The sequence below is a fragment of the Xenopus laevis genome, chromosome 3S (assembly GCF_017654675.1).
Source record: "Xenopus laevis strain J_2021 chromosome 3S, Xenopus_laevis_v10.1, whole genome shotgun sequence".
Lineage (NCBI taxonomy): Eukaryota > Metazoa > Chordata > Amphibia > Anura > Pipidae > Xenopus > Xenopus laevis.
In genome coordinates, this window is record NC_054376.1 from 114,543,509 (window position 1) to 114,565,436 (window position 21,928).

The following is a 21,928-nucleotide window of genomic DNA, read 5'->3' on the forward strand; positions in this document are numbered from 1 at the left end:
TAATATGTAGGAATTTTGTTACAACAGCGCCACCTGCTGGTCAGTTTCCCACCAGTCTGACCACCAAGTAGTCAAGGAAGTTGTCAGGAGAAAGAAAAATGCTGCTCTTTCATTCATTCATAATAACAGTGCATATTTCCCCTACTATCTTGTGAAAAAAATAAAATAAAAAATGAATGTAAGTGATGTTCTTCTGCTTAGGAAAGGTTCCTTGACTACTTGGCGGTCAGTCTGGTGGGAAAATGGCCAGCATGTGGTGCTGTTGTAACAACATTCATTCATATTAACAGTACATGTATCCTTTAATATTTCAGAATTAAAGAAAAATAATTAATGAATGTACATTGCAAAAGTGCTTAGAACAGCCCCTCATCAATTTTACACTTATTTTAAATGTTTACTTATCCTTTAAAGGAGAAGGAAAGGCTAAAACTAAGTAAGCCTTATCAGAAAGGCCTATATAAATACACCAGTAAACTCTCAAAGTAATGCTGTTCTGAGCCCTCTTTCAAAAGAAACACTGCATTTCTTTCCTTCTATTGTGTACACATGGACTTCTGTATCCGACTTCCTTCTTTCAGCTTAAACCTCCCTTCCCCGGGCGTGAGCATGCTCAGTTTGCTCCTCTTCCCCCCTCCCTTCTCTGCTGTAATCTGAGCCCAGAGCTATAAGTAAGCAGAGATAGACTCAGGCAGGAAGTGATGTCACACCAAGCTAATAGTGCAGCTGCTATCGTAAACAAACAGAGAGCTTCTAGAGCTTTTTACTCAGGTATGGTAAAACATTCTACAGAATAAATATAGCATTCTAGCTTGCACTATTGCTGCTAATCTATTGCCAATAAAATGCTTCCATAGCTTTCCTTCTCCTTTAAGGTGACATGCATGCTCCATGTTAATACATTTGTTTAACCTTAATGTTGTTTTTAAGTAAAGTTGTAAACATTATTTGATTCATCTGTCCTCATTTCCCACGCAAGCTTGTGTTCTTAATTAGTGGATCTCGGATTTAGATGACATTGTAAGCCACTGCAATCAGCAGATGAATGTTTGGAAACATTGCGCAGGAATGAGAGAGAAAAGGGACTGAGGGGAACTCATTCAACAACTACAAATACATTTTTCACTACGGGTATGGGATCCGTTATCCAGAAACCCTTTATCCAGTTAGAGGAAGGCCATTTCACATAGACTCCATTTTATCCAAGTAATCCAGATTTTTAAAAATGCTTTCCTATTTCTCTGTAAGTATAAAACATTGCCTTCTACTTGATCTTAACTAGGATATAATTAATCCTTAGTGAAGGCAATAATAATAATAAGTAAAAATAAAACAGTAGCTTGTACTTGATCCGAATCCTTATTGGAAGCAAAACCAGCCTATTGGGTTTTTATAACTTAAATGATTTTCTATTCTCGAAAACAGGGTCGGACTGGTGGGTGCAGGGCCCATGGGGGCTGCCATCCAAGGGGCCCCCACACGCCCCATGGGGCCCGCCTGCACCCCCTATAGGGCAGCCGCCAACCATCCTACCCTCTCTATGGCCTGGGGGTGAGCTGGTGAGGATCGGGTCTGGGACATCGGGCCCACCGGGTTTTTTCCCGGTGTCCCGTCGGCCCAGTCTGACCCTGCTTTGGACATAAAAACATGACAGCAATTGACGTGTAGCATAAAAATATTCCAAAAACAAAACTTTTGGGCTTGTGTACAGTATGTGAATACAGAGTTACATATACTGGTGGCCTTTTCTGTTCAAGAAGAGTATGAGGGACCTTTATGAACTACAACACTCTCTATCAAGTTATATTCCTCTGACAAATAAATAGACAACAGATATACAGTATTAAAGGCCCTTTTATAGTTCACTTGCTTTTACTCTGTTACACTGTATTGTACTATAAAATTATAGGGTAAATGTGTTTGCTGGCATAGCGTTATGTTGTCTCTCTGTATGGTGCCATAGCTGAAATCCAGACTGCAAGTGGGCCACCACCACATGCTGATCTCTTTTTTGTGGAGCATACTGACACAATGGGGTTGCTATGTTACATAAGGACATTTGCAGGCAATCTGCCTGAGACTGTTTGGGCATGAATTAGAACTTTAACATGAATCAGTAAGAATGCCATAGAAATTAGGGAAACTGTTACTGACATGGTTCTGCAACAATCCAACTAAATATTGCTTTCATTGTCAGCATGTTTTTTTTCTGTCTCTCGGCCCTAAGAAGCAAATATAATTTCTGAATCTTAACGATAAAAGGGTGGTTCACCTTTAAGTTAACTTTTAGGTTTTTTTTTCATTACAGTGTTTATAGAATTTTTTTAATTACTTGGTAATTAAGGCCCTAGCTGCTGAAATACCAAACTGGAGGGCTGTCTAGCAAAATCTGAAATAACTAAAAAATACACAAAAAACGAAGATGAATTGCAAACTATCTACATGATGCTAATATTTAAACGTGAAAACCCCTTTAAAGGAAAACTATACCCCCCCCAAAAAAAAGATATTGCATAAAACAACTCATGTGTAAAACCCTGCTTCATGTAAATAAATCATTTTGATAATAATATACTTTTTTAGTAGTATGTGCCATTGGGTAATCCTGAATAGAAAGTTGCCATTTTAAAAAATAAGGGCCGCCCCCTGGAATCAAACTCACTGTGCACTCAAACAAACCAAACAAACTATACTTCTTAGGTCACATTAGCCAATCAACAGACAGAATTGTGTCTTTTGCTTCAAATTTCTTCCGTTAGAGCTGCAGTATTTCTGGTCAGGTGATCTCCGAGGCAGCACACAGACCATCACAAAATGGTGGTTCAAGTAGTCAAAAATCCAGAACCACACTGTTAGATTGTTTTTTGAAATCAGTGTTTTATTAAGCCCATATGTATCCGCAAAAGGGTAACGTTTCAGGCCCCTCAGGGCCCTTTATCAAGCCTGGTGGTTCAAGGCAAGAGATGTAAAAGGGAAAATATTTACTTAAATAGATATTCCAGTTTGGTAAGATTATTTAATATGCCACTTAATATGATGTAAACTATCTGTTGCTTAAAGGGCATGTAAAGGCAAAAAAATAAAATCCCATTTTTACTTTCTTTAATAAAAAAAGAAACCTATCTCCAATATACTTCAATTAAAGAATGTGTACCGTTTTTATAAGAAACCTGACTGTATGCAGTGACATTCTCCCTTCATTTACTGATGTGGATAGGAATTGTCAGATGGTCCCTAACTGCTGAGCAGGGAAACAATCATACTTATGAACAGCAGGGGGAGCCCCCACCTTACTTACCAGCCATGCAGAACTCAAGCAGCTTTGTTTATGACGATCCCTAAGCAGCCCAGACCACACTGAGCATGTGCACAGTCTTAATCTTGCAAAGATGTTTAACAAAGTTAAAAGATGGTGCCCCTCTCTAGCCAACTTTGAAAGCTTAACTTATTTGTTTGATTAGGCTTGTGGTGCAGTAAGTTCATGTTTATATTTAGTATACAAAATACAGCATTTCTAGCCTTATTCTATTTTAGACTTTACATGCCCTTTAAGTATTAATTTTTGGGGTATAGTTTTCCTTTAAGGGCAGAGACACATGCTCAGATTCGGGAAGATTAGTCGCCTAGCGACTCTTCTTTGGGCAGACTATTCTCCCCGAACTGCCTCACGAGGAAACTTCAGGGGACTTTGGAAAACGAATCGCTCCGAATGCCATCCCGCCAGCGATTTACATTCTAGCGGGCGGGAGGCAGTTTGCTGAGATTAGTTGCCCGAAGAAGAGGTGATTTATCGACTAAATCACCCCAGGGTCGGACTGGGAGCTTGGGGCCCCAGGCCCCCCTCCTGCACCCCCTGCAGCTCCGTCACTCCGGTGCCGGGTATGTGTATGTGTGCCAGTGCGCACGAGTGCGCACGCGTGCAGCGCCATCTCAGTGCGCATGCGCGCTGCGCAATGCTAGTGCTCACTCGTGAAATTTTGATTTTGCCATGACCACCGACAAAGAGGAGTCGCGCGCAACTGGGAAGCAGATCTGGGCTGTTTTTTTCCCGGTGCCCAGTTGGCCCGGTCCGACACTGAATCCCCCCAAATCTGAGCGTGTGTCTCTGCCCTAAAAAGGTCAATTATTGCCAAGGTGTATAGGTAAGAAACACTTGAATATATAGCTCTGCTTAGTATGCTAGTCTACTTTACTAGGTTTCTCATTTATGAACACTAGGCACATTTGCACCTGGGCAGTAACCCATGGCAACCAATCAGGTAATTGCTTTCACTGTTCAATCTGCAGCTGGCTGAAAAAGCTAATCACTGATCAGTTGTAAAAATCCTGTCTCTTGGCACTAATTCTCTGATAGAAACGAAGCTAAGTAATGCCAGTCTAACAGATCAATTAGTATATATAATGATATATTTAATATAATTAGCTGCCTGGACATCTAAAGGACTGCTGAAATTAACCCTTCCAAAGAATGAGACAGGAATGAGGAAGCAGTACATGCAGGCAAGGCTATGAAGAACTCTAACTAGCCTAGCAGAGGAGAAGCTGAATCCAAGATGGTAGCCTAAACATGATCCCTCACTGTTTAATGAGCTTCTGTTTTTTACAAATGCTACGGCTTAGTGAAGGGCGGGGTTTCTTTATTCAGTGCTCATTGTTTCCCTTTAAACAAACCAGTTTTCCAGTATTTATAATTGCAAAAAAAAAAATATGTTGCGAGCTTGTTTCTAGTTATGGGTTTATGGATGAATTTCACCTATTTTGCTTTGCCGAAAAATCCAGAAATGCCAAAAAGTTTCCCAAATGCATTAAAGTCTATGGGCAACAATTTTTTAGTTTTACAAGCGATAAAATGTTTTTGACACGTATTTATAATGGCAAAATTTCGCTAGCAAAGGAGATAGACTCTAGCGATACTTCGCACTCTTACGCCAGACGAAGTTTTGCTCTGGCAAAAGATCGTTACTTCACAAATTCACTAAGATGCGCATTTTACTGAACGTTACCTGTTCCGCCAGACTTGCCTTCGCCACCTCAGACCAGGCGAAGTGCAATGGAATGTAGAGGGATTCTTCAATTCTTAGTTGAAAAATGTTCTAAGTCCCAAAAAACGCTGGCGTCTTTTAATTGTTTCAGGGTGATAGGCTGCAAAAGTCCGTAAAATTTTTTTTGGGTACCTGGGCTCCCCCATACATTTCCTAACATTTGGAACATAAACTATACAGTGGGCTCATGTGTAGGGCAATATAACAACTCTATTTTATTTTATTAAGCTTCCCTGGACTTGTGTAGTGTAATGTATTTGCTGCAACATATATGTCTATTGTACTTTAACTTTCAGACGTATGCAAATTGGCCAACGCTAGCGCAACTTCCCTTCGCTTGGCACAGTAACGTTAGCGAAACTTTGCCAGAGTTCGGTGCCCAGGACGCAGCTCCGGATTAGCGCTGTCCTGGCAAATCTACACCTGGCGAAGTGTTGCGATGTGAGCAAAGCCGTCGCTGGCGAATTTACGGAGGTTAGTGAATTTGCCACTACGGGTGGGTTTTTTTTCGCAGAAAAATCTAAGGGAAAGTTTTTGCTCATCACTACTTGTTTCACATATGTCTCCGTGAAAGTGGTGACAAGCAGATAGATGCATTTTGATCTCTGTTGTTTTATTCCTAACAACACTGGCAATCCAAACAATCTACATGCCACAGGCCATGAGGAACATCTGTATTACAGTCAGTGATATATATATATATATATATGGTTGCAAATGTGTTTATAAACATATAGGGGCACATTTAATGAGCTCGAGTGAAGGAATATAATAAAAAATACTTCGAATTTTGAAGTATTTTTTTGGCTACTTCGACCTTCGACTATGACTTCGACTTTCGAACGATTCGAACTAAAAATCGTTCGACTATTTGACCATTAGATAGTTACGTACTGTCTCTTTAAAAAAAACTACGACCATCTACTTCGCCAACTAAAACCTACCGAGCATCAATATTAGCCTATGGGGAAGGTCCCCATAGGCTTTCCATAGGAAGGAAAATCGTTCCATCGATGGATCGTACGAACGAAGGAAATGCGGTAAATCGTTCGATCTTTGAAGTCGAAGGATTTTACTTTGACAGTCAAATATCGAGGGTTAACCCTCAATATTCGACCCTAAGTAAATGTGCCCCATAATGTTTATAGCAAAAAGTTTGCTATAGTCTCTTTTGTTCTGCTAATTATGTAAGATAAAAAGTTTTCTTTAACTAAAAAAAAAAAAATTTCTATCACTTGATGTGCAGTGAATGTGAAAAGCGTTCTAATGGCATTTCTTTAGCAGCATGCTAATTTGTCAGAATAGAAACCAGGCAAAATTGTAATTAATAGAAAAGGTCACTGCCTATGAAAGTTTTACAACTCTTCAGGTCTCTTTGGTATTATGCCAATTAGCATTTTTTGTGTTGCCATAATTGTGCTAATTAACACTTATGTACTGTCACAATTTTAGCTGCCACAAGAATTGGTTTATCTTTATGTAAGTAAGAAATATAAGGCAGACACTGTAGCACAAATTCCATTGTGTATGCATGTAAATGTGTGAGTCCGAATGTGCTTGTCTTGTGTGTGTGTTTGTGTATGATATGCAAGGATTATGATTTAATTAAATACCTGTGTGCTTGATACGGATATTGACATGAATTAATGTTTCATATGGGTAGATATTCATAGCAGACTTTAATAGTACCAGAGTGCGACGTTCTCTCTTTCTCTTGTGTCTCTAAAATGAATCAACCTTAAAATATGAATTATTGGGAAAAAAATGGCACCATTATCCATGCTGGGATAACTGACATTCCCAATATATTCCATTTCAGGGATGTGGGAACTTTAGGTCACATGATTTTTAACTGCGCGCGCAGCTCACGATTTTCTTTACCCCTTCCCTGTCCTGATTTGCATATGCAGATTAGGGTTCAGATTCAGTTCGGCATTTGGTTTAATCTTTCCCAAAGGATTAGGGATCCGGACAGATCTGAAAATAGTGGATTTGGTGCATCCCTAGTTTTTTTTTTCTTTTGTGCAACTTCAAAATATTTTGAATGTGACTAGTTTTGTTGTAGGCCTGCAATAACAGCCACTCTCTTATTTATGCGCTAACATTTCTGTTTCCACAAAACTAATATCTACCCAGCTGCAGTAGCTAGGGTTGCCACCTCTGTGCGGCTCACGATCCAGGCAGGGGGCTGGGCCATGATGTCACAGGGGCGGGGCAGTGACATTGCGGGCGGAGTGTGCTACATTACTTGGGTGGGGCCATGACATGCCGATCAGAGATTGGCTGATAAATCAGTTGAGATCCTGCCCGGCCTGCCCTATCTGGAAAACCAGGCAGACTGTCTTGACCCGGGCAGCCCTTCTGAAAACCGTGGGCTGTCCGGGTCAAATCCAGACAGGTGGCAACCTTAAAAGTAGCACAGTTTTGTTTTCATCAACATATCAATTATGTGAGGAGAATTCGTTTTGCAACAGCTGCGGAAAGAGCTGGTTTCGGAATGCAACATGAGCGTATTTAATTGTTCTGCTGAGATCTTCGCAGAGGATATGAATATGCACCGAAAACTAATTTCATCATTTTTAACTTCACTATAATTTTTTTGCCATAGGGTGAGGTGTTTCATTTATGTAAGTAAACAAACAGATATTCTATTCTCAAGTGGACATAATTGTGAATAATATGATCTTGCGATTTACGGTGCACGCCAACAAACCAAACATGGTATGACACATGAGCCAATTAACGGACAAAGTTCTGTCTTTTTGCTTCCACACTTCTTCCTGTTACAGTTAGAGCTGCAGTATTTCTGGTCAGGTGATCTCTGAGGCAGCACACAGACCATCACAAAATGGTGTCTCAATGTTAAAGGTGTGTAGGGCCCTATAGGGATGCAGGCCCTATAGAGTTAATCTTTTCACCATTTCCTTGGGTTATTGGGTAGAATCCCTGTTACAGAATAACCTTTACAGTGATAGGCTGAGAGATTTGATGACACTGCTCTGACTCACTCCTATATAGTGTGTGCAGGGAGTGGCCTCTTCCTCTTTTGCCTCTGGATGCTGATCCAGCTGGATGTGCTCAGGGGGACTGAGTGCAATAGGCCCAGAAGAAGGCATGTGTCCAAGTCGGGGACCAGGAAACCCCGTGAATGAGGAACAGATATACTAGGACAGACTTGTCATAGTCTCTCTAGGAGAGAAAGGCAGATAGGATAGAGAGAAAGAGCAGCTGAAGCTCCAACAAGGATTTGCAGTAAGGGAGGAGCTTCCCAGAGGCTCTGTGTGTTGCCTCCAGTCAGGGACCTCAGTGAAGAGGGACTGTAGGGTAGAAGCTGCTTGCCTGACAACTTCCAGGAGGGAAATGTTGTACTGCATTTGCCTGTGTACTCTCTGTGTGAGACTGCCTTTGATCTGTGTGAACTCTCAATATGCTGTTTTCCTCAACTCCTGCGTGAGTACTGAAACCTGTGGTCATTTGCCCTTTTTGGCATAATAAACCGTTCCTGATTGTTAAGAACCTCCTGGCGCCAAAGTTGTTTTTGTGTGCACAGTAGCCTGGGGGGATGTAGTTGCACTACACCATAGAGGGAACACTTCCACTTAGCGAAGGCCCTGCCCTGGGTGTAAGTCGCGTGTAACCCATGCTCTAGTGTTCTAGCTGGTGAATTAACCCCGAGTGGCCCAAATAGGTGTTACAGGTGCAAAACAGTTTGGTAAGATTCTTTAATATGCCACTTAATATGATGTAAACCATATACAAAACATTGATTAAGGAATCTGTTCCCGAAACGCATACGGCCATGTATCTCTACAGCATCCTGCAATAAATCTGCCTTTTTTAACGGAGTGCCGTCCTTTTCGCGTGGGTATCATATACAAAACATTCTCCTATTGGTGCTGAGCTTTGAACTGTTTACTCCAAAATCACTTGCATACCATCTCACCAATGAGATTGGGCCATTCCATAACACTGGAAAAATACTAAGAAGTGCATTGTTACAACATAGAAACCATATATGTCGGGGTCTTAATCAGTGCTGAGCTTGATTATACAGACGGTTTGCCTGCCTATTTTTTTGTGGCCAGTGGCACACTTGAAGTTTTTTATGCCTGAAATGATTATCCTCCTATCTTTTTTCCTTTTTTTAACGTTTGCTTTCCCCTTTTTTTAATTTGTAGACTTGCTTTTAACAGTAAAAATAATAATGTTTGCCTACCTGTAAATAACGCAAGCTGTGCTCTGGCAAGTGCTGCAATTGTTTAGATCTTGTCCAGTTCGGTAGAAGTGGCGTCTGTGCAATTAGAGAGTTCATTTCATTAGTATTGTGAATGCTTAACAGATATAAAAACATGTTCAAAGGATTTAATGGCCACCCGTGATCAAATGTAAATCTACACAATACCTTAATCTCAAATCCCCTGCCTGATTTATATTCACTTTTCAAGAAGGACTTGGCAATTGTCGGGTAGCAAATGAGGGAATTGGTTATAACTTTAGGTAAACAATTCCTATTCACCATAACCTTATCTAGAGGATTATGACGTATCCGATTGTGATACACTAAATGCTATTGTATTTATTGTGCTACAGAATAACAATTAGGGGCAGATTTACTAAGGGTTGAATTTCGAAGTACAAAAAACTTAGAGATTCGACCATCGAATTAAAAAACTTCGAATTCGAATATCGAATTCAACGTTTTTTCAACAAATTTGGCAATCCTGCGGTCAAATAAAAATCGTTCGAATCTAACAAATCCAACTATTTTTAGCAAACGATCGAAGGATTTCTATTCGACCAAAAAAACTTCGAAAAGTGCTGTGGAAGGTCCCCATAGGCTAACATTGCACTTTGGTAGCTTTAATTTGGTGAAGTATGAAGTTGAAGTTTTTTTTAAAGAGACAGTACTTTGATTATCGAATGATCGAATAGTCGAACGATTTTTACTTCGAATCGTTCGAATCGTTGTTGAATGGTCAAATATAGCCTATTTGATGGTCGAAGTACCCAAAAATTTACTTCGAAATTCGAACTTTTTGACATTCGAACCATTCACTCAAGCTTAGTAAATCTGCCCCTTATTGTTGAAGTCAATTAATGGATTTCACTATGTGAAAAATATTTATATATTAGTTCTCTATAAAATCTATTCATCCTTCTCATTCTGCCTTTACAGGACACCAACAGTACATTAAATAGATAGCAAGGCTCATTTACAAATGCAGTACATGGTGCTAAATGTATCATTATGGCCACTTGGGTGCATTTTGCATGATATGCGCCAAAACACATGCAAATTGCCTTGCACATTTACAAGACTCACACACAAGTTGTGGCCAGCATTGAGTTCAGATGACTCAGTTTCAATTGTTTAGTGAGCACAACTATGATATCCTTGGCCATTTCAGTATAGGCAACCTGCAGGGAAACTGTGGAATTCCCACCACATCTAGTTTGGCAGCAATTCCAGGGTCACTGGCCTCAATGATTGTACTTGCATACAGTTTATCGGAGCAGGCACATTGGTGCTCCACAATTACATGAAAGTACAAGGAGCATCTGTGGGACACATTCATGCTTTTATGAATGTCGCTGATACCTGGCTAATTCTGTTAGTCCACCTCTATTGCACTTGCATTCACTAATGAGCCTTCTTTTTGATGCTCTTAAAGTACATATTGTATCATTTTCAAAAGGTATTGATTATAAAACTGTTTTGCTGAAAAGGATGTACAAATAAATAATTTTATAGTGCAGTACAACAAACTCAATGACACATTTCTGTAGAATACAGATAGTGATGCCACAATGGGGTATTCGTCCAAACGTTAAGGGAATATGTTTCACATACTGTTTTTTAGAAGCAAAGGTGCTCCTGGGTAATTAGCATCACGGTGGGCAAAAAAGTTCCTTGATTTGAACACAAATCACCTTGGGAATTATTGTACATGATTGAATTGGCACTCGGCACTTGTTGCACTTTATATTTATTTATTTACATACATTTTTGGAAATATGTGTGGGGTTTTACGGTTGCTCTATTTAAAGAATAATACTGTTTGGCAATTATACCTCTATACAATCCATAAGTGATTAAGTAAAATTGAGTCTATAGTAAGTCACAAGGAAATTTTTCTTCTTCCGTTTTAATAACAATTATGGGTAATCATGGGTGTCCGGCACTTTGCTGCTCAGAAATGTTGTTTTTCGGGTGTTATTTATATGGTGGTTTATCTATATCTTAAAGCAAAAATTGGGAGTAAATTTTACTTAACATTTTAGCTTTACAAACCAGATTCCTTTACAAAAAAAAAGGAATGTGTCCCTTTCTTTATATTATATAGTAAAAGGTTTCACACATAACTAAAGTATATTTAAGATAGTGATATTTTGTCTTTTTCATCTTTACTATAATCCCCTTTGCAGTGGTACAGATAGAATCTATAAGGGGGAATGTAATATACTGTATTTTGTTATCACAAAAAATATTTGTCAACACTTTTGCGAATATTAGCAACCATGTTTGAGCAAATTCTGACTGATTAGAGACCTCAATGAGTTCCTTTGCAACATTTGCAGTGTGTGTAATAAAATTTAGCAATCCCAAACCATTTTTTGCAACAACATATTTAACGAAACTCCAGAGCAGGTGTTAAAGGTTCGCAATGCGCAATTAAGATTCACAATGCAATGAATAGAATATTACATTGCGATAGGCACATTTTTATTCGCAAGGTTTTGCTCTTTGCAAATTTTATTACATTTCCCCAATAGAGTCTAATCCTTCTTTTGATGGCCTATTAGTAAAAACAAATATTTATTTACTTTTGGATTGCATAAGACTGAATTGGTCATTATGCAAAGGGCATGAGATTGCTTTTCTGTATTCTTTATTATTTTCTTAATTTTCTTGGAAATTACACAGTTTATTAGATTGCCATTATGGTTTCTCTATACCTGCATGTTTTACAAGTATAAGAGTGTTATTTACTAAAATCCGAATTTTTCAGATTTTTTAATTAAAAAAAGTCAGACCAAACTAGAATCCATGATTGGACCTGTATTATTAAAAAAGCACCATTTAATCAGATTGGGGGAAAACTCGATAAAATCATGCGAATATTAGAAACGTACAATTTTTTGGAGGTTTTTACCCAAATTGTAGGATAGTCTGATTTTTGGGCTAATTCCATCGCAGACCACAGAAACGTCCAAATAGGATAAGGACCTCTCCCATTGACTTATATACAACCTAGGCAATCAAGACCGGACTTTAGTAAATAACCACTTACATGTACCCGACTGCATATTGTAACCTATAAGTATACATCTTATTGAGGCTCATTTACTATTACCGAACAAATATGAGCAGTAACCAACAGCAACCAATCTGACATTTGCTTTAATTATTCTACCTGCAGAAGACTAATCAGATCCAATTGCCAATTGTTTACAATGATAAGTGCACCTGGGAATATTTGTTCAGTGTTGGAAAACTTTTGTTGAATGTTATTTTCATTATATCCCTCTTTTAGATTGTAAATGGTGCCGTACCCTTCATTGAGAGCTCTGGCCTTTTCCAGATCTTGAATTACATTCAAAAGGATCTTAATCTTCTCTTGGTTTGAGTGCAAGGATTCTTCTTTTGTCTGCAGTTTATCTTGTAAGGAGCACAATTCACCATGTGCCTTATGGCTTGGGTCTCCTTCTTTGTTTTCCTTATTAGTATCACATTGTACTTCGGTCTTTGGAGAGCATGAGGTACTTTGTATGCTACTACAAGGCTGTGAAGAATCCAAATGAATTGTATTTGTCTCTGTGGCTACAGCCGTTTCTGCATTAGTTTGTATTTCACTGTTGTTCCCAAATGTTACAAATACTTGATTATTACTGACTTGGGGTACACTTTCTGAACTTTTAGTGGAGTTTTCTAATGGCTGGTGCTCTGAGTGAAGATGATAACAGACATTGCTATTTAAAGAAGGTGTTAAAGATGTTCTATTCAAGTCAATATGTGTTTTCAATGATGGGGGTGATTTTTCATTTTCAATTTGCTTTGAATGCGAAAAGCCAGGTTGGTGTTTGAGTATACTTTGTTTTGCTGGTGTGACATACAACGTTGGTGAAGTATTTTCATGAGAACTTTCTGAATATGCATTTCCATAAACCTTGAAAGTGCTTTCAGTCTTATAATCAGGTATTAACGTGAAGGCTGGGACTTTCTCAAACGTTTCATCAAATTCCAATTCTGAGCCTTCATTGATAGGTCCATTGCTTTGTGCTTTGGAAAATTTTTGTTTAACAGAGCCATGTCTATTCACTTGTTTGAAACCATCATCTAATTGGCCGGCTGTTCTTAAATGGGAAAGCTGAGATGTCACCTCTTCTTCTGAAAGATCTCCATTACTCAGGAAACAGTTTGGCTCTGTAGCTAATTGTTTTAATGGGTTGCTAACTATAAGTTTTTTCGTCTTAAAACTTGGGAAATGTTTTCTCAGGCTTGGGGAAGTCTGTATAGCAATATTTTGAGGTCCACATTGAGATTCTGGATTGGGCAGCAAACACATTGATTTGTTGTGGCACCTTTCTTCCCTTCCATTTAATAGCAGAGTGTTTTTACTGGGCTCTGTTATTAGAGGGGTACTACCTAGAGACGTAGTGCTTGTGCTGTCTTCCTTAAAGCGTACTTGCTGAGACTTGTTTCTCCTGTAATTAGATGGCTTTATAGAGTCGGCAGAGTCAAGACTTTTTCTTTTCAGCAGTGCAGGCCGCACCCTCAGTGGTTTCTGTTCCATTGAGTCGTAGGGCTCGTTGGCTAGACAATTTGTTTCTTTGTGACCCATTCCAGTGGATCAATTAAAAATGTATCTGAGAACAAAGCCATGAATTAACCAAGTCCATAAAATGCTTTGTTGAGGGGCTCATTTTAGAGCCTTATTTTCTTCGATATTTCCAAACAAACCCTTGCAATGTTTTTGTTTTTCTCATATAATCTACTCTTTGGGCGTAAGTTTCATCAACAAATAAGATGTAGTTTCATCTGTACAAAGTTATGGTGTTTATAGAAAAGTGACTCTACTTTGGTGTTTTTCTTTCACATTTGATGAGTGTTGATGTTATACATGTAATTAAATATTGAATAAATATGAGTAATATAGAGATTACTGTCACTGAGAGCTAAATTGTCACCGACTTTATTTTTAAATAGCACTTTCTATAGTACATAGCAACATTTCACTGTGAGTTATTTCTGCTAAGTCTTGCCGTTACAGCCATTTAAATACTTCTTCCTTCTTCTTTGCGGCATTATTAATAAGTGCAAAAACATTAATTTCTTGGAAAAAAACTGTGCCTTCAAAAATATATCCGTTAGTAGACTGCGCAAATTTAGTAGCTGGCATAATTTCTTCCTTTTAATGATGAACTAAAGCCAGCAAAGTTGCATTAATCTTTGTTTGTAACTGCTCTGGATTGCTTTACGACTTGTATTGGTTTGTAAACTGTTCAGATATATCAGCAGAGAGTTTGTTCTCGTGTTCCACACATTAACTGTAGCCCAGAAAACATTGTCTGTAAGAAAGAAAAATTACATTTATTTATCTTAAAATAAATTCAGTAAAAAATTCAAATCTCTGGAGGGATTGAACTTGATTGGACTTGATGTAACTATGTTTGGCTGCTAGTCAGCATCTTAAAAATATTTGAATAAACTGCAGTTTCATGATAGCTGTTTGGATATTTGAGTTTCCGTTTTATCCTATTCCTTATAAAGATACAGGTATAGGATCCGTTATCCAGAAACCCGTTATCCAGAAAGCTCAGAATAACAGAAAGGCAGTCTCCCATAGACTCTATTTTATCCAAATAATCCAATTTTTTAAAATTCTTTTCTTTGTCTCTGTATTAATAAAACAGTTCCTTGTACTGAATCCAAACTAAGATATGTGAAAGCAAAACCAGCATATTGGATTCATTTAAAGGGATACATGTCATGGGAAAAAAATGTTTTTTTTTCAAAATGAATCAGTTAATAGTGCTGCTCCAGCAGAATTCTGCACTGAAATCCATTTATCAAAAGAGCAAACAGATTTTTTTATATTCAATTTTGAAATCTGACATGGGGCTAGACATATTGTCAATTTCCCAGCTGCCCCAAGTCATGTGACTTGTGCTCTGATAAACTTCAATCACTCTTTACTGCTGTACTGCAAGTTAGAGTGATATCACCCCCTCCCTTTTCCCCCCAGCAGCCAAATAAAAGAACAATAGGAAGGTAACCAGATAACAGCTCCCTAACACAAGATAACAGCTGCCTGGTAGATCTAAGAACAACACTTAATAGTAAAAACCCATGTCCCACTGAGACACATTCAGTTACATTGAGAAGGAAAAACAGCAGCTTGCCAGAAAGCATTTCTCTCCTAAAGTGCAGGCACAAGTCACATGACCAGGGGCAGCTGGGAAATTGACAAAATGTCTAGCCCCATGTCAGATTTCAAAACTGAATATAAAAAAATCTGTTTGCTCTTTTGAGAAATGGATTTCAGTGCAGAATTCTGCTGGAGCAGCACTATTAACTGATGCATGTTGGAAAAAATTTTTTCCCATGACAGTATCCCTTTAATGTTTACATGATTTTCTAGTAGACTTAGGGCATGAAGATCCATATTACAGAAAGGTTGGTTATCCAGAAAACCCCAGTCCCGAGCATTCTGGAGAACGTTTTTTGGTTTGTTCTTTGAAAGCGGTAGATATGTTTTGGGTGTTAAAATGGATTGTGAGATCAGCTTCAATTTGTACAATGTTCATACTTTTTTGTTACTGTTATTCTATTTCCCCTTGTAATGCTATTTATTTGTTTACCCAAGTGTAATTAAATGTAAGTAAAGCAGTATAAAACACAAGCCAAGCACATTTCAAAAATATGGTCAGGATTGGAGAGTTCGGAGTTAACAGGCAGGCATGGATCAGGAATGGAGAAATCAGAGAAGTCACAGGCAGGCAAGGGTCAATACACAGATCAATCAGAATTCACAAAGAATATACACCCAGGAACATACTAATAGAACCTAACAACGGGCAAAGATATCAAACCAATGATATCAAACCAGACTTCCCCTTATATACAGTTTCAATTTGGCGCCATTGCACACTGACGTCACACGCCAGCGTCCCTGTGCCTTTAAGAAATGGAAGTGCGCACCGCGCGCCCTTAGAGGAAGCCGGCACTGGAGAGAAGAGACACATTCGGCGGGCGTCCCCGCCGGAGACTAGACCACCATGGTAAGGTTTTCTTACACAATCTATTCAATCGGTAAAGAGTTAAGAATAAAATAGAGGAGCAACCCACCCGGTTTATTGGTACCTATTGCAAGCAATGGTCAGCTATTAACAATGTGTTGAAATAACACTGGTATATACTACTAACAGATCCAGTTTTGTCAGCAACACTAGGGCCTCATCCACTAACATGCAGTCGTAGGCCACCAAACCTACGAGATCGTCTGGTCAGAAGCCATTATATTAAACATGGGACAAAACCTGCAAAAAATGGTACTTTTCCATGTGGTGACTGTAGAGCCTGCAAATACATGTATAATTTATTTACAGTCACTGATACATTTGGTAAAAATTATAACATTACACACAATTTTACATGTACTACAGATTGTGTAATATACATGTTGACAAAACTAACCGTGTCTTTAAGAAAAGGCTTCTTCAACATGTGTCCGGCATAGCTAATGCCTTGAACTGGATAAAATCTAATAGAAAATTGCCTCCGGTCAGCAGACATTTCCTTGAGTTTCATAATAACTCCAGTAAAGACTTGAAAGCCACTGGTTTATTCAGGGTGACCCTGGGGATTAGGGGGGGGGGGGATTTGGAGTCATCCCTTCTAGCTAAAGAGAACAAATTTATTTTCATATTAAATGCTCTAAGCCCACATGGTTTAAATGAAAGCATTACCATGAACATTTTCATTTAATATCTTGGTAAAATATTTTTGATCCCAAGACATGTGATATGTGGGATTAATGATAGTTCCATTGGACGATCCATTCTGTAAAACCATTCCCATGGTTAATTAACTATTGTTTTATAATCCCCATATGGGATGTATTTATAGCAGGCCACCACACACTTGACCTTCACGACTCAATTTTTATATATGATAATAATTCGATCATGAATACGCCTAGGAGCATGATCTGAGATTGCATTGACAATTTGATGTCTATTATTTATTAATGGTTTCCTGTTGCATCTTGATCAATGTTACAATTCGGGAGATAATTGATACTAGGAGAGAATTGGTATCACACATAATGCAAGCAGTTGCTGCTCCCTGACTCCGCCCTTCACTTCTGTGATTGGTGGTTTTGAATATCATTGACACACGGTTGGCTATTTGTAGAGGCACCTGTTTGGCACCACTCTAGCCTTTGTCAAAGCTCGCGTATAGAGAATGAAACGTGCGTCAGGTGCTGATACATTTGGCAAGAAACGAGAAAGGATTAGAAGGGTGGAAGGGTGGATGCGGGTAATCTTCGCGCCGGTGGGTGTAATGAGGTATCAAGCAGGATTTAGTTAATTGCAGAGATGACATCTGAGATGTCTATATTTTATATTAATATACTATACCATACTATAATGGAAATGCACTAATGTTGGTCAGGTGGATTTTGCCCTGAAATCATGTGGTTTAAAGGAATAGTAACACTTGAAAATGAAAGTGTTTGAAAGGAATGACAATATAATGTACTGCTTCCCTCTGCTAGTACAACTGGTGTGTTTGCTATGGAAACAACAACAACAACAGTTTATATAAACAAGCTGCTGTGTAGCCAGGGCGGCAGTCATTCAAGCACAGGATACTCGGTAGATACGGTCTGAAGAATCCCATTGTATACAACAGAGTTTATCTGTTATCTGCTGTGTGTCCTGTGAATTTTTCAGCTTTCAATGGCTGCCCCCATGGCTACACAGCAGCTTGTTTATATAAACTATAGTAGAGTTTCTGAAGCAGACACACCAGTTGTACCAGTGCAGGGCAACACTACATTATATTTTCATTAGTATAAAACATTTTTATTTTTTGGTGTTACTGTTCCTTTAAACATTTTTAGGCACAAATCTTACGGTACCAATGGCATCAGTTATAGTCAGTGACAGATAAATATATTATGCTTTGTGTGTATATTCTAGGAAATATTTAAATTAAATAATTTCATTATACTGTACCCACTATTGTAAACTAAAATTAATTCAATTGCCTATTTGACTGCAATTGCCTGATGAAAAATGTAACTTTAAGCATGCCAAAAATGAAAGGTCTTTCATGATATCAAGGGAAGGTCTTGCCCAAAATGTATCCTGTAAATGCTGTCCAGAATGTGATGTTTTCAAATATGGGTATTTTAGCAACTGCCACTGTACTAATAATGCTGCGTATTAACCCTTTTAAAAAGCCTAGGTGGTAACCAAATTAGTGCCACTAAATCAAGAAAGAGTAGGTGGGGTGTTTGACCCTAATTATGCCATTTTCTGCAAATCTGGGGCAGAAACAATCTATTATTTTATCTTTTGTGCAATTGGTTGCCATAATAATTTCTTTACTATGTTGCTGTCATTTATTAAACATCCAAATCTTATTATTTCTACTGTAGGAAGACTAAAAATAAAATTGTGACAGGTTATATTTAGCATGTGCAGAATGATATTGTGGTGTTACACTGAGAAGAATGCTTAAATCATCTTAAAATTGGGAATATAAATTCTCTTTTAATTGTCCTCTTTCTTTTCTTTCACTTCTTTGTCTCTAATCTCCCTGCTGGAGCTTAGTTATATTTAGATAACAAACAGCTGGTTCACCAAATAAGACGATTATTTTATTTAAATGGCTGTGTGATAAAATGAATACAAATAAAATGACTGTAAAACTGGTTTGCAGTTAGCGATGTATGTTATAGGTATATATAGCATTAACAGAGCTGCGAGCATTTGTCTAAAATATAGAATTTTAATTACATTTACTTAGTTGGAAGCTGTAAGGCCTTTGTTTTTTTGCAGCAATATTTGCTGAAGGTTACAGTTGTCAGAGAGAGAATGATAACCTAGTGGGCTCACAGATCCATGTGGACTTGTAGTCTGGATTTATTGAAGGATAACAAAGCCTGTTCTCAAATGCCAGTTTCTAGTTTAAAAACATGTAACCTGTAAAAAAAAAACAAAAAAAAAACAGCCCATTGTTTTCTAATTTTAATATGTCTTTCTCCCATCAGTATATTTTTTGCCTCCCCCCTCTGCTTCTTGCTGGTCTCAATGCTGCCTTGTTTTTGATCCAGTTCATATCCATACAACAATTCCACTAATTTCTTCCTTTCTGTCAACCTTTTTCATCCTCTTCTTTTATCGCTTAACTTCCAAATCTGCCCATTTTTCATTAATATTTGAATTCGTATTTTTACGATGCATAAGTCAAATTTAAATAAGGACTAAACATGGAAGAAACAAGTGCTGGCCAAATACCTGCATTAACTTTTTGTTTTATTAAAAAATGTTTACGGAATAAAAATATGATTTTATGGGAACTTAGAGCCTTACACTAACACCTCCTGAGATCCACTGTTGTGTGTTTACACCTTATTGACTCTGACTGCAGAATAAATACAATAATAACATTTTAACCACTGATGGCTGAGCCACTTCATTTTTCTTTTATACTTAAAGAGATACTGACACCAGAAATTAAGCATTTTTTCCACATCTATCATTACATTGTTTTTGCAAAGATTTTTATAACTTTGACATAAAAGTATTTGCCCAGTGCTTTTACATGACCTATCTACTCCCCCAATGTATAGCTATAGGGGCTGCCATATTTATGTAGCAGTAGTCTGTTGGTACTGTATAAGTAACTCTTGACAGGTTGGAAAGGGACAGTTAGATTGGCAAAAACAGTCAGTTTTAAGAGTCAGTTTTAAGAGCTCAAAGCAGGGTCAGACTGGTGGGCCCGGGGCCCACCAGGACTACTGTACAGGGCCCCCTCCGACTCCCCTGCCCCCTACCACAACGCGCTGAGTGCGCCTGCGTGATGGCGCCACTCAGCACTCCTGCATAAATGGTGCTGTGTGCATGCGCAGATGGCGCTTTGCGGTGCCTAAAGAAAACTTTTTTTTTTTAAACAAACTGATCGGGAGAGGGGTCTGGCCCGGCGGGAGCCCATTAAGGGTCGGGCCCACCGAGTTTTTTCCCGGTGTCCCACCGGGCCAGTCCGACACTGGCTCAAAGTACCAATTACCTACAAAAGCAATCATATCAGCAAAAAAGATCACTATGGGGGGAATATAATAAATGTTGCAAAGAGAAAAACATTTTGCACCAATAAGACTAAAAATCCACATCTCGCAATGTAATATTGTTCCTTAAACTGTTGCATTGCGAATTTTAATTGCGCGCTCTTAAGGTGTCGTAATCTTTTGGAGCAAACATAACAACTTTTTCAGTAAGAAGTTTTATTACATTCACTGCGCACTGGCGCAAACTATTAAATTTGCAAACGGTCTTCCACTGTCGGAAGTGGTCGCTAAACAGTTTTCTGGGTTCACAAAAGCTATATGAAATTTGCACAAAATTGTGAATAGTTTTTCCGTTACCGACTTTTATTACATTCCCCCGTATGGTCTTTATTGTGACCCTCCTACCAAGATGGAATGTGAACTGTATAATTTAGAACTGTAACATTTTATTCTAAATATCTTATAAGCAAGAATTTTGTATAGGTTTCTCCTACCTTTCTTTTGTACCTACTTGTACTGTAAATGATTTATTCATTAAATTGTGTGTGTGTATTTCAAACTGGGAGGGGGGGGGTGTTTTGGAAGTATTTGTCCAGATGGAAAGTAATCAGAAGTGACAGTTTATTTCCAAAAAACATCAAACATTCTGACAAGGTTGGAGAAACACAACAGAAGCAACATATGTTTTAATTAGTGAAAATGAATCCTTTGTTTCTTTGTATACAGATTGATCCCTTCACAAGTAAATGTATGATAAGATAATAACAAAAGCCTCTCCTTGCTCTGCAAGTCTCACACTGTCTGTTTCTGACTCTTCGGCAGAGACACATGAGAAGATTCAGGGAGATTTAGTCGCCCAGCAAAAAAACGCCTCATCTTCGGGCGACTAATGTCCCCGACTCTTCTCATGTGCCTTTGTCTACATTCTACATGACGTACGTGCCAAGTACTTGAAACAAAATACAGATAACAGGTGCAATTCATGACATTTTAATGTTAACAAATGTATATGTATACACTGTAATTCTGCTAACTGTGGTTCATTGAAAAAGATCCCAAGCAGGAGCCAAAACATTGATGACTTTTTATTGAATGAAATTAATATACAGCTATGGGGCCAGTCATCCAGATTGCTTAAGACCTGTGGTTTTCCAGATAACGAATCTTTCCATAATTTGGATCTTCATGCCTTAAGCCTACTAGAAAGTCATGTAAATGTTCAATAACCCCAATAAGATGGGTTTGCTTCCAATGAGGATTAATTATGTCTTAGTTTGGATCAATTACAAGGTAAAGATTTTTTTTTTATTACAGTAAAAAACGGAAATCATTCCTAAAAATTTAGATTATTTTGATAAAATGAAGTCTATGGAAGATGGCCTTTCCATAATCCAGAGCTTTCTGGATAACGGGTTTCCAGATAACGGACCCCATACCCGTACCTTTTTTTCAGAAAAGGTGGCAACCCTACATACAGCATACACAGTGGCCATGTAAATAACATATAGCTAACAGCTTACTAATGGGAACCCTGGACTGATCATCTTCCCTAATTTAGTTCAGAACTCCAGAGCAACTGATCAC

At 38.3% G+C, this 21,928-nt stretch overlaps 1 protein-coding gene across 2 annotated transcripts in view; it reads right to left on the reverse strand.

Moving 5' to 3' along the window:
- LOC108712411 (protein INSYN2B) overlaps positions 1–21,928 on the reverse strand; it is a 77,735-nt gene that overhangs the window by 11,529 nt on the left and 44,278 nt on the right. For both annotated transcript variants that reach the window (XM_041588753.1, XM_018254629.2), the window contains exons 2-3: positions 12,597–14,612; positions 9,259–9,333 (exon numbers count right to left, since the gene is read on the reverse strand). In XM_041588753.1, the coding sequence (XP_041444687.1) occupies positions 9,259–9,333; positions 12,597–13,885 (1,364 nt within the window). In that variant the 5' untranslated portion in view covers positions 13,886–14,612. The remainder of the gene's footprint in view (positions 1–9,258; positions 9,334–12,596; positions 14,613–21,928) is intronic.